This window comes from Mobula birostris, chromosome 25 (genome assembly GCF_030028105.1).
Source record: "Mobula birostris isolate sMobBir1 chromosome 25, sMobBir1.hap1, whole genome shotgun sequence".
NCBI classification, from domain to species: domain Eukaryota; kingdom Metazoa; phylum Chordata; class Chondrichthyes; order Myliobatiformes; family Myliobatidae; genus Mobula; species Mobula birostris.
Genome location: NC_092394.1, coordinates 47,141,942 through 47,158,828, shown reverse-complemented (window position 1 = coordinate 47,158,828; position 16,887 = coordinate 47,141,942). Strand labels below are relative to the sequence as shown.

Genomic DNA, 16,887 nt, shown 5'->3' with positions numbered 1-16,887 from the left:
AACCCACATGGCCAGGTGAAAGAAAACAGAAATTATAGACTGTCATGATTCAGAGCTACCAGCAGAGGCCCTTCGACCATGTGTTCAGGCTGGATCCTTAGCAGTACATCCCCCCAAACGGGCGTCAGTAGACGCCCTTCTTGCTGGTACGGGATGGCTCCTATGAAAGTCCTTAATGAGAGAGGGATCTAGGATATCTCCAGCGGGAACCCAACACCTCTCTTCGGGGCCATAGCCCTCCCAATCAACGAGGTATTGCAGTCCACGACCTCTGCGTCGAACGTCCAGTAATCAGCGCACAGTGAAGGTCTCTGAGCTGTCGGTGAGACGGGGAGGGGGAGGAAGCTTGGGGCGTGGGACAGAGAGGGCTACAGAGAAAGGGCTTAATCCTTGAAAGATGGAATGTAGGATGGATTCTGCGAAGGGTAGGGGGTAGTTTTAGAGGTACCGCCGAAGGGCTGATCACCTTGGTGATGGGGAAAGGTCCAATGTAGTGTGGCACTAGCTTGCGGGAGTCCACCTTCAAAGGGATGTCACGCGAAGATAACCACACCTTCTGACCCTGGCGGTAACGGGGGGCCTTGATGCGGTGACGGTCTGCTTGCTGCTTCATTCTGGCTGTAGATTGAAGCAGCGCCTTTCGGGCTCGTCTCTAGATCCGTGAACTCCTCTAGACAAACCCTTTGGCTGAGGGAACGCCCACTTCCTCCTCCTGAGATGCGAATAAGGGGGGGTTGATAGCCAAGACAGCACTGGAATGGTGATAAACCTGATGAAGCAGAAGACAAAGAATTAATGGCGTACTCGACCCAGGGAAGTTGCTGACTCCAAGAGGAAGATTCCTGAGACGTCACACAACGGAGCGTCACCTCCATCTGCTGATTAGCCTGCTCGGTCTGGCCATTACTCTGTGGATGAAACCCAGATGAGAGGTTAACACTGATGCCGAGTAGTTTGTAAACGGCCCTCCAAATGTGGGAGGTAAATTGCGAACCTCTATCAGATACTACTTCAACGGGGAGACCATGAATACGAAAAACATGCTGCAAGTCTCCTTGGCAGAGGGCAGCTTGGGAAGGGGAACTAAGTGGACCGATTTGGAAAAACGATCCACTATGGTAAGAACAGTAGTGTTACCATCGGACGGAGGGAGTCCGGTGACAAAGTCCAGTGCGATATGTGACCAGGGTCTTCGAGGTACAGGCAGGGGTTGCAGGAGACCAGTTGGTGGCTGGCTGGAGGTCTTGTTCTGTGCACAGACTGGGCAGGCAGAAATGAAGCTCTCAACATCCTTTCTCGGGGATGACCAACGAAATCTTTGACTGATGAAAGCCTTTGTGCGTCTGATGCCAGGGTGACATGCCAGTCTGGAGGTGTGTCCCCACTGGAGAACCTGGGAGTGGACAGACTGGGGAACATACAATAGATTAGCAGGGCAAGCACTGGGAACAGACTCATCCTGCTGGGCAGACTGGACCACAGATTCAATCTCCCACTGTACTGTGGCGACCAGACATTGCTCGGGGAGAATGGTCGTAACCTCGGGCGCCTCGTCGGTTGGTGGAAACTGCCTGGAGAGTGTGTCAGACTTGCCGTTCTTAGAGCCAGGACGGTAGGCCACGTTGAATCTAAAACGGGCAAAAAACAGGGACCACAGAGCCTGGCAGGAGTTGAGGCGTTTGGCTGAACGGATATATTCCAGGTTCTTGTGATCCGTCCAGATGAGAAAAGGAGTCGTCGTTCCCTCAAGCAAATGACGCCATTCCTCAAGAGCAAGTTTAACAGCCAATAACTCCCGATTGCCGATGTCATAGTTGCGTTCTGCGGGTGAGAACTTGTGGGGAAAAAGGCTCACGGGTGTAGCTTGTCGTCCTCTGCTGAACGCTGTGACAGTGGAGCCCCTACTCCTACATCGGAGGCGTCAGTCTCTACAATAAACTGCCTTGTAGGATCGAGCTGAAGGAGGGTAGGTGCCCTGGTGAAATGAGTCCTTAGATCAGAAAAGGCTTTCTCAGCTGCTGGATTCCAGGCGAACTTTGACTTGGAGGAGGTCAGAGCAGTCAGCGGGGCAGCCAGGATGCTGGAATTTCGAATGAATCGGCAGTAGAAGTTGGCAAACCCAAGAAAGCGTTGGACATCTCGTCGAGAGGCGGGTTGTGGCCACTCCTCTACCGCCTTGATCTTCTGAGGGTCCATCTGGATTCCTCCAGCGCTGACCACGTATCCCAGAAACGAAGTTGAACTCCGGTGAAATTCACACTTTTCCACCTTCACAAATAACTGATTCGCCAGGAGTCGTTGGAGCACCCGACGGATGTGCTGGATGTGTTCAGAGAGGGACCAAGAAAATATCAGAATGTCATCTATGTACACAAATACAAATTGATTCAACATGTCTCTGAGGATGTCATTCAACAGGGACTGGAACACAGCAGGACCATCAGAAAGTCCAAAAGGCATTACCAAATATCCGTAGTGCCCAGAGGGCGTATTGAACTCGGTCTTCCACTCATCCCCCTCTCTTATGCGGACCAGATGGTAAGCGTTGCGGAGGTCCAGCTTCGAGAAGATAGAAGCACCCTGGAGCAATTCAAATGCAGATGACATAAGAGGAAGGGGATAGCGGTTCTTAACGGTGACCTCATTGAGACCTCTATAGTTCACGCAAGGACGCAGGGACCCGTCCTTCTTGGCTACAAAGAAGAACCCTGTGCCTGCTGGGGAGGAAGGGGGACGGATAACTCCTGCAGCCAAGGCCTCCTGGATATACTCGTCCATCACTTCCCTTTCAGGTGGAGACAGGGAATACAGACGGCCCTAGGTGGCGAGATTCCTGGAAGGAAATCTATAGCACAGTCATAGGGGCGATGTGGGGGTAAGGTGGTGGCCCGAGTCTTGCTGAGTACCAGCCTTAAGTCCAGATATTCCGGGGGTACAGAGGACAGATCAGGAAACTCTTCTGTAGGCAGAGGAACCGGACTTTGAGTAGCATGAGCAACACGCAGACAATGATTTAGGCAGAAAGGACTCCAGTTTAACAGTCTGTTATTAGACCAATCAATGTGTGGACCGTGCTGAGCTAGCCATGGGTGGCCTAACACAACTTTAGCTTTGGAGGAATCCATTACATGGAAAGCAATGCTCCCCTCGTGATTGCCAGAAATTAGGAGAATCACCGGAGCTGTAAAGTGGGTAACCATGGCGAGTTTCAATCCGGTTAAGCCGCTGGCCTCCAGAGGTTGCTTCAGACAGGAGAGTGGCATCCCGAGATTGGCCGCAACACTGGAACTGATAAAGATTCCCTCAGCCCCAGAGTCGATAAAAACTGAAACGGTGCATCTCCTCCATTCAGCCAGTATAAAAGCAGGTAGCAGGGTTCAAGTGACAGGGAACCGGGGGAAGGAAGTACTGCTCGCCCGTAGTCCCCTCTTTACAAGCGAGCGTTGGCTTTTATGGGACAGGTAGATACATAGTGACCAGCCTGACCACAATACAGACAGGCATTGGTACTGATTCTCCTCCTTCTTTCCGAAGGAGACAGACAGGTACGATCAATCTGCCTCAGCTCTGTTGGGCTGGATGGGGTTGACTGAGGACTCGGGGAAGGAGATCTGGTTTCTAGCTGGGAAGAGGTCAGACGTCCCCTGGTGGTGCTTCGCGACCCCCAGACATCAGGCTCCTGCTGACGCTGTTTTATGCAGAGTCAATCTTAATGGCCAAATCGACCAGCTCTTGGAAGCCAGCAGGCAGGTTGCAGGTGGCTAGTTCATCCTTAACCTCTTCGCTAAGCCCATAGAGGAACACGTCGGATTGGGCCGCTGAATTCCAGTTGGTAGTGGCGGCTAGTGTGCGGAACTGAATGGCGTAGTCCAAAACAGAACGGTTACCCTGACGAACTCACAACATCTCCCTTGCTGCCTCTCGCCCCTGCTGGGAACGGTCAAAGACTCTTCTCATCTCCTCACAAAAGTCCTTAAATCTGTGGCAAAAAGGGGCTCTGCTGTCCCACACAGCCGTACCCCACTCTCTTGCTCTTCCTGACAGCAGAGTGATAACATAAGCAATACGGGATCGATCAGTGGGGAAGGTAGAGGGCTGCAGCTCAAAAATCAGCGAGCATTAAGACAGGAAGGATCTGCAGGTGCTTGGTTCACCATTGTAAAGTCCACGTGGAGGTAAACGGGGCTCTTGGGCTGGTTGGGTTGGAGTCTGTGGGGCTGATGGCGCAGCAAGAGAAGGCGGGTTAGAGCTCAGCGCCAGCTGAATCTGCTGTAGCTGGGAGGCTATGCTGGTCAGAATGGTGGAGAAGGCTTCCATCAACTGGTTGATAGAGGCGAACTGCGTTTCAACAACACTCCCTATCAGGAGAGGGCCTCACGTACCTGGTTGGGGTCTGCTGAGTCCATCTTGGCCAGTTCGTTCTGTTGGGTTTCGGCGGGACTCAAGTGCAGACCAATGAATATTATTGACCAGGATTTATTAGGGAGCACAAAGGCAACAGTCTTTCAAAAACAGAAGGCAGGCACGAATCCAAAATTGCAGGCGAAGGTCTTACCAGGAAAGGCAGTCAGGCGAGGGCAGACAATCCAGAGAGCACGGGCAAAAATCAGGTCCAAGAGCAAGCAAAGTCCAAAACACGGAATCAGGCAAAATCGGTTGGCACTAATCGCAATGACAGGTTAGAACAACACAGGTCAGAACTGGGACGAACTGGCAGAGAATTCTAGTCAAGGCAGGGTTTAAATGGACAGGGTAATGAGTGAAAATTAGAAACAGGTAGGTGCAAATGAAGAGACAAGCAGGTAATTGGAGGAAGTCCAAAAAAAGGAAAGGGGCTGGGCCAAAACCCACATGGCCTGGTGAAAGAAAACAGAAATTAAAGACTGTCATGATCCAGAGCTACCAGCAGAGGCCCTTCAACCCAGTGTTCAAGCCGGATCCTTAACAGCTTGTTCTTTTAATTTATCTATCTCAGGATCTTTACCCTGTTCTGCTATCATCTCCTTCCGGGATAAAGACAAATCCTCCTGGTCAGACTTACCACCAAAATCCTGATCAAATAAGGTCGGTAAGAAAGTTTCTGATACATCCTCAAAATACGAATCTTGATTTGAACTGTCATGGGTAACAATCTCATCCTTTACATCAGTCTTTTTTAGCCATAGCTCTTGTTACAACACAGGAAGAATCTGTGTTAGAATCGCTCTGTGGTTCTCAGAACTTGAATCTATTGTCAAATGCACTTCAGGAAAAACTTGTCCACCTGCTAAATCATTCCCTAACAAAAGAGCAACATCATTCACAGGTAAACTGGATTGTAGTCCTACTTTAACAAGCCCTGTAACTAATCCTGACCTTAAATTTACTCTATGTAAATATACTGGCATAAGGGCACTCCCAACTCCTCTTATATAATTTACCTCACCAATGTCAGTCTGTTGACTAAACTTTAGCACACTGTCTAACATTAGTGATTGAGAAGCTCCAGTATCTCTAAGTATTCTTATTGGTACTGAATTAGATCCTTCTTTCAAGGATACAAATCGTTCTGTTATAAAATTTTCATATCCCCTTTTAACTTGGTCAGACTCTGACACATCTTCATTAATATTTTCTGAACCCTGTGGTTTTACAGGTTTTTCAATATGCTGCACACAAGCATCTGGGACAGCTTCTTTCTCTTTCAATCAAAAGCAATTAGCTACTACATGTCCAGGTTTCTTACAATAATTACAAATAACACCAAAATGTCTTTTCTTCACATGTCTCCCTTCACCCTTACTCTTCTCACTAACTTCAGATTTAATTTCTGGTTTACCTTGACTCTCCACTATTTTTCCTTTTAAAAATTCTACCTGGAGAAAATTTATCCTTGTGAATTAAAACATACTCATCGGCTAATTTAGCAATCTCCTACGATGTAGCAGTGTCCCGTTCATTTAAATATGTTCTCACTTCAACATGAATGCTTCTTTTAAATTCCTCCTTCAAAATCAACTCTTTTAATTTGTTATACTCCCCATTCACATTTTCAGAGGAAACCCATCTCTCAAAACACACAGATTTCTCATAGGCAAATTCCACATAAGGTTTTTCCACTGATTTCTTCAAATTTCTGAACCTTTCTCTATACACTTCTGGAACCAACTCATATGCCTTTAATATATGCTGTTTAACCAATATCATAATCCAGTGTTCGCTCAGCATTTAAAACTGTATAAACTTGTTGTGCCTTGCCTTTAATTACTCTTTGTAACATCACTGGCCATTGCTCTTTCGGCCACTTTAAACTCAGAGCAATCATTTCAAAATGCTGGAAATATTTGTCCACTTCAGCCTCATTAAATGGAGGAACCAAAATAACCTCACGACTAGCAATAAACTGTTTCATAGAACCAGAAGTCTGATTCCCGGACTTTAATTTCTCCATCTCTAGCTCAAATTTCCTCTGGTTTTCAGCTTCGCTTTCTTTAAATTCCCTTATTTTATTTTGCTCTCTTTCTTCAAATTCCCTTTTTTTATTAGCCTCTCTAGCCTCAAATTCCTTCTGTTAATTTACAGCTTCTAACCGACTTCTTTCCAAATCAGCTTCTAATTGCTTTATTTGTTCAAGATGTAACTGCATTTCCAGGTTACTCATTGGAAACCTATCTAACACCTCATCATCAAACATTTTCAAAGTAATATAACGCTCAGCGATTTTTCTTTGTATGAAAGCCTTGGTGGAATTCTTCATAATTCCTTTAATATCCAACCTCCTAGCAATCTCCAATACCTCAGGTTTTCTCGCATTCACTAAAGACCCCGAGTCAGGCGTGTCCATAAACTCGTCAATATTCATTGTTGCCAAATACCACTCACACACCAATCAAACTAAAAAAATTTGGGCATTTCCCTTTTCCAAATCAAAATGGCAATTACCAGCACTTAAAACTCAAAATCAGAACATATCTCGGACGAACCCCTACAGATTATGTTACTTAACCAGCAACAATGAATATCAATCAAGACAGGTTATATAAAACCAACCAAACATTTACTAAACACGGATAAACAATAAAAAAAAAACCAAATGATAACCTTAACCGGAAGTTAACCGCTATGCAGCCGTTCAACAAATTGTCACTCGGCACTGGTTCCTAAAGTGTTAAATGCGAAAACAGTTCTTAAAGAGGTAAAGTCATACATAGTTCTTAAAATGGTAAATTCGAAAGTCCAACAGATTTATACGTTCAATTGGGAGAGACTTCTCTAGAGAAGGATTTCTTCATAGACACGACTTTCCTGCTGGTTCTGTCCAAAGGATTCACAATGCAGGAAATAAACAGTTTAAAACAACTGACCTTAAATTCTAGAGAGCACCTTGCATGAACTCTTTGCTCTTTTGGCAAGAGTTATTTCAATGCAGATCACTACTCCTTCAACGAAGACTCAATAAGGTCGATCCTTTGTTAAACTGCTGCACGATACTGACTCCTCTCAATCCTTCGGGTCCTGTACTTCGATAAAGTCTTCACTCTCCCGTACTACTGCTGGAATAAGGTACATCAACACATCAAGCAAAAATTTGCAGTCTAGCACTATTGTACCTTGCAACAGAATGCAATGCTCCATTTTAAAAATGAAATTGCGTCATAAAAACAAATACGCAACAGAAATGGAGACACATCAACGGTCTAGCTGGAAAACTAAAAACTAACTGCGTCATCTGAGGTCTTCCCTTATATACCCGTGGTACACATGTCATCACATGACCTCACATCGGCGGGAAAATTACATCAGGTGACCTCCAAAAGACCATTACATCATTCTCACAAAAAATAATCACAGATCTCCTTGAGGTATGTAACAGTCTGTTAAACATCCCTAATGTATCTGCCTCTCCCAGTCCATCTGACAGTGCATTCCATTGCCTACCACTCTCTGTGTAAAACACCTCTGTACCTCTGACACCCCCCCCCCCCACTATACTTTCCTCCAATCACATTAGAAGTACGTCCTCTCGTATTAGCCATTTAGCCATTTCAGTCATGGGAAAAAAGGTGCTGGCTGTCCTCTCTATCTATGCCTCTTATATGTAACAAACAACCTCTAATTTTCCATCTCTCCAAAAAGACCTAGCTAAACACAGCACAATCAGAACTAAACATAATACCCCAAGTATGGTCTATTCAGGGCTTTATAGATCTGCAACATTATCTCACAGCTCTTGAACCGAAACCCCAGATTAATAAAGGCTAGGCTAATGCACCCTATCTTCTTAATCACCCTGTCAACTTATGCGGCAACACTGATATGATGTGAGGCTTGAGATAGTCAATCTTCTGCTTGAGCAGAATTAACGTGAGACACAATAAATTCTGCAGAAGCTGGAAATCTTGAGCAGCACAGATAAAATGCTGGAGGAACTCAGCAGGACATGCAGCATCTACGGGGGGAAATGAACAGTCCATGTGTTGGGCTGAGATCCTTCATCAGAACCGATTGACTTCATCGTTCCTGTGGCAGAGCAGAGAGTAGGATTTGTGCAGATCATGCACCCCTTGAGTTCTGTGTGGAGAGAGACAGATAGGTGACTGGGGTGAGGAGGAAGAAGGCAGGGAGCAGGTTGCTAACATCCGGGGTCTATCAGAGGTTCAGCCCAGGACTGAAGATCAAAATAATGGTGGAGCAGTTGGAGTGCTGGATAATCATGGTACCACTGTCCAGCTGGCCCCCAAGAGATCGCCTGGTGCACAGGTTCAGGACTGGATTGCACATTGATATTCCCCAGTTTATCACCCCAAGCCCTCTCAGGCAGTGTCCCTACCTGTACCCCCAGACAGCTTCCTCAAACTGAAAAAAGGAACATCTGCAGATGCTGGAAACCAAAGCAACACACACAAACTGCTGAAGGAACTCAGCAGGCCAGGCAGCATCCATGGAAAAGAGTAAACAGTCAATGTTTTGGGCCGAGACCCGAAAGGAGAACAAGAGGGAGATGATGGGCAGGTAAGGAGATAAGGTGAGAGAAGGAAATGGGAATGGGGAATGCTGAAGGAGAGGTGGGGTGAGGTTGCAATTACCAGAAGTATGAGAAACCATACCATCAGGTTGGAGACAACCCAGATGGAATATAAGGTGTTGTTCCTCCAACTTGACCTCAGTGTGGCCTCATTGCAGCAGTAGAGGAGGCCATGGAGTGACCTGTCGGAATGGGAATGGGAAGTAGAATTGAATTGGGTGGTCACCTGGAGATGCTGATTTTTCTGGCAGATGGAATGTTGGTGGTTGGCGAAGCAGTCTCCCAATCTACATTGGGTATGTCTCTGGGTGATGGATTCTTCTGGTCACTATGGACATCAATGTGTGGATTCGAAGTGAAAGGGACACTGTAGACACACAAGTGAGACTGCGACATGGTGTGAGGATATCAATACTCATCTGCCAAATCAGGAAAGGCACTTCAACATGCAATTGTTAATAATGTTTTGATTTGGAGGTGGTGATCTAACTACTAGTTTTGCCAAAAGTGATCCCATTTAATGTAATAATATATGTAACTGTGTAGAGATAAATTATAATGGTGTGCTTTTCTCATCATTGGAGCCTCTGGCAGGACCTCGATCTGGGCATTCAGTGAAGTGAACTTGTCAACAACACAGTTGTGAAATATATCTTGGCAACTTTTTCTTAAACAAAGTTTGTATGACCCCCCCCCCGCTCCCTCCACCCAAGGTCCAACAATGTTTGTATTTTGCCCAATGTGAAATCGATAACTATCTTATGATGTATCCCAGGCTCTTTCAGTCCACAGTCGTTCTTGGCCATTGATGGCTCCAATGAGATAAACTGACCAGATTACCTTGTTTGCTGCTTTTCCCCGTGGTCACCCCAGTCTTGTGCTACAGTTGTGAGGCGCAAAAATACGAGGAGTGTGCACTCCTGAATGAAGTATCGGCTATATTTAACAATTATTCTACTTTCTTAGAAACACCTAACGTGCTGCTTGCAATGTGAGATGTCAATGTTTGATTTAACTGAATAAATGGTTGCAAACTATGTTTTGTAAAGTACTATTCTAAATCAGTCAGATGTATCTATTTCACTGTGGAACCTAACCCTGCTTACTTACACACACAACAGTATCACAAAGCTGGGGTAACCATGGGGATAAACTGTAAACTAAGTGATCTGGTCACTGAGTAATTGGGAGCAGTTAGCGAGTGAGAACAGAGAGAAAATAAGTAAGATTTGTGAAATGTGGACCAGAAAAACAAGTCTGACAGGCCTTGCTGGGTGTGTCCTGACCTCCCAAAGGGGGAAAAAGAACAAACAGACTGAGACAAAATGACAGATCAACACACACAGAACGAGGGAGGAACTCAGCAGGTTAGCCAGCAGCTCGGGAATCCTGATGAAGTCTCTTCACTTGGCCGGAAACATCGACTGTTCAATTCCCTCCATGGATCCTGCCTGGATTGATGGGTTCCACCAGTTTTGTGTGCATTGATCCAGATTTCTAGCACCTGCAGTCTCTCTTGTGTCTCTGCGATATCACAGATGGCTGGCTGATAAGTTGAGATATCAACTTACCTGAAATTGTAGAATTCAGTATTGACTCCAGAACACTGCAACATGCTCCCCCAGTGTTTTCACTCTGAAAGTTGCTCCGCTCGGCCTTTCCCATTTCCCAGAACAAAACCAAGATGATTATCAGAGAATCATAGATCAGAACCTCTTCCCTCAGCACCAACGTTATTCTAATCCATACTGTGGGAGCTGAGGACCCCCAGTATCACAGGTCCTTACGATCTGGTAATGTCCTTGCAGGGTTCCTCCTTTCTCCCACTCAGTCTGTGGTGGCCTCAGGAACCTCCCCAGTCATTTATTACCTCATTCATACTTAAGCAATGGCTTCACTCATTGAGCTCTTAAAGGGATTCGAAGGAGAGTTTCCTGAATCAGTACTGTCACTTCTCTCTGCCTTTAGTTTGAACTTTAACAGAAAAACAAAGTTTGCTTTCAAAGTACATATATGTTACCAGAAATAACCCTGAGATTTGTTGTCTTGTGGGCATACTCAGTAAATCAAATAATCATAACAGAATCAGTGAAATGCTGCACCCAAAAAGGTGGACAACCAGTTTTCAAAAGACAACAAACAGTGCAAATAAAAAAAGAAAAAAAGTGAAATTTAAAAGTAAAAAATTAATAAGCAATAAATGTTTAGAACATAAGATAAAGAGTCCTTGAAAGTGAATCCATACATTGTAGGAATATTTCAGTGATGGGGCAAGTGAAGTTGAGTGAAGTTATCCCCACCAGTTCAAAATCCTGATGTTGGAGGGGTTCCTGAGCCTGATGGTGTGAATCCTGAGGCTCCTATACCTTCCTCTTGATGGAAGCAGTGAGAAGAGTGCATGACCTGGGTGGTGCACCAGAGGGAGGTGATGAAGATAAGGTGAGAGAGGGAAAGGGGATGGAGAATGATGAAGGAGAGGGGGTGGGCATGACCGGAAGTTTGAGAAATCGATGTTCATGCCATAAGGTTGGAGGCTACCCAGACATGATATCATGTGATGTTCCTCCAACCTAAGTGTGGCCTCATCACAACAGTGGAGGAGGTCATGGATAGACATAGTGGAATAGGATTAGGAAGTGGAATTCAAATGGGTGGCCACTGGGAGTTCCTGCTTTTTTTGTGGAGAGAGCGTAGGTGATTGGCGAAGCAGTCTCCCAATCTACGTCGGGTCTCACTTAGACACCGTATATTACCCCAACCATCTCACAGGTGAAGTGTCACCTCACCTGGAAGGGCTGTTTAGGGCAGAAAGTGTGTGTGTGGGGGGGGGGGAGGGGGTAAGATGTGCTTGGTGGTGGGATTCCATTGGAGATGGTGGACATTACAGAGAATTATGTGCTAGATGCAGAGTCTACTGGGTGGTAGGTGAGGACAAGAGGAACCCTATCCCTGGTAGGGTGGTGGGAGGATGGGGTGAGAGTAGACACGTGTGAAATGGAAGAGATGAGGTTGGACACATCGATTTCTCGAACTTCCCGTAATGCCCATCCCATCTCCTGCACCATTCCCCAAACCCTCTCACCTTATCTGCTTGCCCACCCATCACCTCCCTCTGGTGCTCCTCCCCATTTTCTTTCTTCCATGGCTCTCTGTCCTCTTCTATCAGACTGCCCCTTCTCCAGCCCTCTATCTCTTTCACTAATCAACTTCCCAGCTCTTTACTTCATCTCTCCCTCTTCAGGTTACACCTATCACCTTGTGTTTCTCTCTCCCCTTCCCCCTACCTTTTAAATCTACTCCTCAGTTTTTTTTCTCCACTCCTGCCGAAGGGGCTCAGCCCAAAACGTCGACTGTACTCTTTTCCACAGACACTGCCGGGCCTGCTGATCTCCTCCAGCATTTTGCCTGTAGGTTTAGAGCTGTTTTAAAATTATTACCACACAGCTCTTTTGTGCATGCAGCTCATCAGCCTTATTGCTACACTGTGCACACATGCCTTTTAAACCCATCGGTGTCCTCCCTGCACTCTCGTAAGCAACCACCAATATCTCAAGCTCTTCACATTAAAGACTGCTGCTCATCAGCTTGTTGTCCATTCAATTCCCATCATCCAAAACAGAGTTACAGATTTCAACCAAAAGTTCCTGCACACTGTTGCTTTCAAAAGGCTCCATTTTCCCAATTACTCTAGTGGTTACAAGATGTTACATATTGGGTCACTCATTAGCATTAGGAGAACAGTACTCTTTGATTTTATCACTTTGAAGTCTACTGTAAATTAGTGTCGGCAGTTGCACTTCAGGTTCAGACTCTGACGGATTTGCTTTACACGTCCTTCATTTTATATCTTCAAACAAGTTTGGAAACCAATATTTAAGGTAACAACAATCCATTATATAATTAGGCCATCATTCAGCTATATAACAGAATATGCAAATTAACACGATATTCAGAACGATTGGTCCAAACTAAACAATATGCTAAAAGAATTTGATCAGCTTTCTGGTAAAGTTTGTTCTGCTTGATTGCTGTAAGTTAAAAATCAGTTGATGAATGAATACACTGACAGAATAATTGTCTAGGAACTACTCGGTAATTCTGAAGCAATTACTTACAGAGGAAACCACATGGTTTGGCAGATCCAAAGCATGATTGAAGAACCTGCCCACTGACTGCTCTGAAGTGGTGAAGTTGGTGATGGGGCAAGCCAAGTCATTGGGCATGGAACCAGCTTCACCCTACCTATGACATTAAGGGATAGGAGCAGAATTAGGCTATTCAGGCCATCAAGTTTTCTCCACCACTTGATTATGGCTGACTTATTGTCCCTCTCAACCTCATTTCCCTGCCTTTCCCCTGTAACCATTCACCTCCTTACTAATCAAGAACCTATCAACCTTTGCTTTAAATACGTCAAATGACCTGTTGTATACAGTTGTCTGCAGCAATGAATTTTGGCTAGATTCCTCCTCATCTCTTTTCTAAGGGGATGTCCTTGTACTACGTGCCTGTGCCCACTGGTTCTAGACTCCACCGCTATTGGAGAGATCCTCTCAATATCAATTCTATGTCAGCCTTTCAATATTCGATTAGATCTCCTCATTTCTCTATGACACTGAATTCCACAGATTCACCACCCTCTGGCTAAAAAATTCTCCTCATCTCTGTTGCAATGGGATGTCCTTCTATTCTGAGGCCTTGTCCTCTGGTCCTAGATTTTTCCACTGTTGACTTCCCTGCATGTCCAACCTATCTGCTCCTTTCAATATTTAGTAGGTTTAAAATGAGATCCCCTTCTCATTCTCATAAAAACTCCAATAGGTAGAGGCCCAGAATCATAAACTTTTGTAATATGTTAATCCTTTCAACCCTGTCATTATTCTCCTGAACATCCTCTAGACTCTCTCTATGCCAGCATATCCTTTCTTAGATAAGGGGTGCAAAACTGCTCATAGTACTCCAAGTGTGGATACACCAATACACGAATGCTTTTACATTCTAGTCCTCTTGAAGTGAATGCTAACATTGCATTTGCTTACCTTACTACCAACTCATCCTGCAAGCTAACTTTTAGAAAATCCTGATGCATAGCAACTAGAACGAATGATCTAGCTAATGATGGCACCGGTAACTGGCGACTTCGCGTGTGCTCTCCCGAGAGAAATGCCCTCTCCACTATCCTATACCCGAGAAGCCCTTATAAACCTCCAATTTAGAAAGATAAAGATCAGCAACACCCTGGCGAAGGTACTGACCGAGCTGGAAACCACCGCGCCAGAACTGCTTCCTAAACTCCGGAGCGCAAATGGACCCGACCAACGAGGCGCACCACGTTCCCGCAGACCCGCGGCCTGCTACCGTGCCGGAGCGCTTGGAGACACGGCCCATTCCGACCAGCACCTCTCCGGAGCAGACGGCCACACAGAAGTGACGGCGGAGACCGCAAGGTGCCCCAGACGCTTCCCCGGAGCGACCACTGTAAAGCCCCGTTGGTGGCCATCCACAGCTGCCGGAAGCGAGGCCTCCGCCGCCGACCTCGGAAATCGAGCCCGCGGCTCGACTGGAGCGGAGGCCTCCGCAACCGTGACTCGGCTTAAGGGTTTGTTTCAGCAAGGATCCCGGCCATCCGGGAATAGGTGTCGGCTTCGGGGCCCGACCCAATCGACAGCCCGGGCCCCCGGCAGCTGGAAGTGGCAGCGGAGCCTCCCCCGTTAATCGGCGCCACCCGGAGCGCACGGACGACGCGATTCCCCGCGGGAGGCGTCGACCAACATCAAAGCGCTGACAACACACTGCACCGATGGAAGCCTGGAAAGATGCACTGTTTACCGAGGAAGCGCGGGAGAAGAGCTGGGCTGCTGGACAGATTGAAGCTGAGGGGCTTCAGGATCCCAATGCCCAGCATCCTGCTAGCTAATGTGCAAGCCATAGAGGACAAGGTGGATGATCTTAAAGGGAGACTCACCTACTCAGGGAGATGCAGAACTGCTGTGTATTCTGTTTCACCGAGACCTGGCTCTCCCAGACATCCCACCCTGCAAAAACTCATTTCAGGGAGGTAGCACTCCCCCCCCCCCCGCCCGTCGACATCCAAGGGTGTATGTAATACTTTGTTTAGTGATTTTGTCTAATCTGTAAACCAAGTTGGGTATATGCAGCAAATGTGACATTAAAATATGTACTTATATTATCATGTTTATACTACTACAACTTTAAGCAAGTCTACAGGGAGTTTGGCCTCATCACATAGGATATCAATAGAGTAGCTCCTTAGCAGCTAGCCAGTTAGTTTAAGTAACGTTAGCTATGCTGTAATGACACCTGTTAAACTCACCTCAACATGTCTTTTACATTTTAACCCACCATGGGCAATAGAAAAGTCACTGTTGCAAACAGTGCAGCGAGCAACACTGTCATTATTTTTGAGGTCGACTGTAAAGCCCGCCCACAGAGAAAACTGATAGGTCTACTTAGCAGGGGTCCCCAACATTTTTTGCACCGCAGACCGGTTTAATATTGACATTATTCTTGCGGACTGGCCGACCGGGTTGGTGGGTGTTAATCACGACCGGAATATAGGTGATAAGTCAATAGCATCATAACTTCTTAAGTAACGTTTGGATATTAAACACAAAGCGCATATTTTCCCCATATGAACATATAAAATCATTGCAACACACCAATGTCGCTGAATCAGTGCAACAAGACGCTCCCATCGAGGGGTGAGGGGAGACAGCGATAGTCAAAGGGGGTTCCTTATGTCCAGTCTATTCCACAATTTAGTTTTCGTTGCATTCATTGCAGAAAACTCCGCTTCACAGCGATATGATGTTGGAAATGGAAACAACGTTATCAGTGCTTTCGTGGCTATCTCAAGATATTTAGCTTTACACCGCACGCTGTCGGAGAAGTGCTGTCAGGATAATCAAGGACATGACCCACCAAGCCAACAGACGTTTTGTCCCTCATCCCTCCGGAGAACGTTCAGGAGCTTGAAGACTCGTACGGCCAGATTTGGGAACAGCTTCTTTCCAACTGTGATAAGACTGCTGAATGGATCCTGACCCAGATCTGGGCCGTACCCTCCAAATATCCAGACCTGCCTCTTGGTTTTTTTGCACTACCTTATTTCCCATTTTTCTATTTTCTATTTATGATTTATAATTTAAATTTTTAATATTTACTAATTTTAACTACTTTTAATATTTTTAATATTTGTAATCCAGGGAGTGTGAAGTGCAGATTCAAATATCGCTGTGATGATTATGCGTTCTAGTACTAATTGTTTGCTGACAATAAAGTATAAATTATAAAGTATAATGGCTGCTCAGAACACTCAACAAACGCAAATCCTGCTTCACCATTAGCTGAAAGTAGGACCATCTTCAGAGTGTTTTTTTTTCCATCAAATCTTTGTAGATGGTTCCTGTTGAAGCAGAGTTTGGTTGCTAGAAGCTGTGGGGTCTTGCTCTGGAGCACCACCCGAAACATAACCATGAAAGTACGTTTGGAATACTGTGCATCAGTAAGGATTTCACACTTAAATAAATAATGACTACCTTCTTTACTTTCTAGTTAAAGAGTATCCCTCCCTGTTTCTTCTGCATAAATTATATCTTGTGATGATAATGCATGTGCCCATTCTGAAGTCAAGACCTTAGGTCTCATAGAAGTCAATCAGCACCCTCATGTCAGGGAGATTATACTGTATCATTCTATAATGCAAAGAATAATTAACTACTTTATTTCTTTTCTGGAGGAGTTCAGCTGTCACTAATTACTCATTTGAGTGATGAGATTCCCCCCTCCAACTAATGAAGACATGATTTCAGCTACAAAAAAGATTAAACAGCAGAACACATTTATTTTGAGGAGTAATTGTA

At 45.6% G+C, this 16,887-nt stretch overlaps 1 protein-coding gene across 1 annotated transcript; it reads right to left on the bottom strand.

Annotated features, from left to right (window-relative positions):
• Window positions 1-8,436: 8,436 nt before the first annotated feature.
• On the bottom strand, window positions 8,437-16,368 carry LOC140187645 (uncharacterized). Its single transcript, XM_072243169.1, has 4 exons — window positions 16,350-16,368; window positions 14,260-14,859; window positions 13,120-13,246; window positions 8,437-8,550 (listed from the first exon to the last, which is right to left on the bottom strand). The coding sequence occupies exons 1-4, from the start codon at window positions 16,366-16,368 to the stop codon at window positions 8,475-8,477; spliced, it is 822 nt and encodes a 273-aa protein (XP_072099270.1). The 3' UTR covers window positions 8,437-8,474.
• Between the last annotated feature and the right edge of the window lie 519 nt (window positions 16,369-16,887).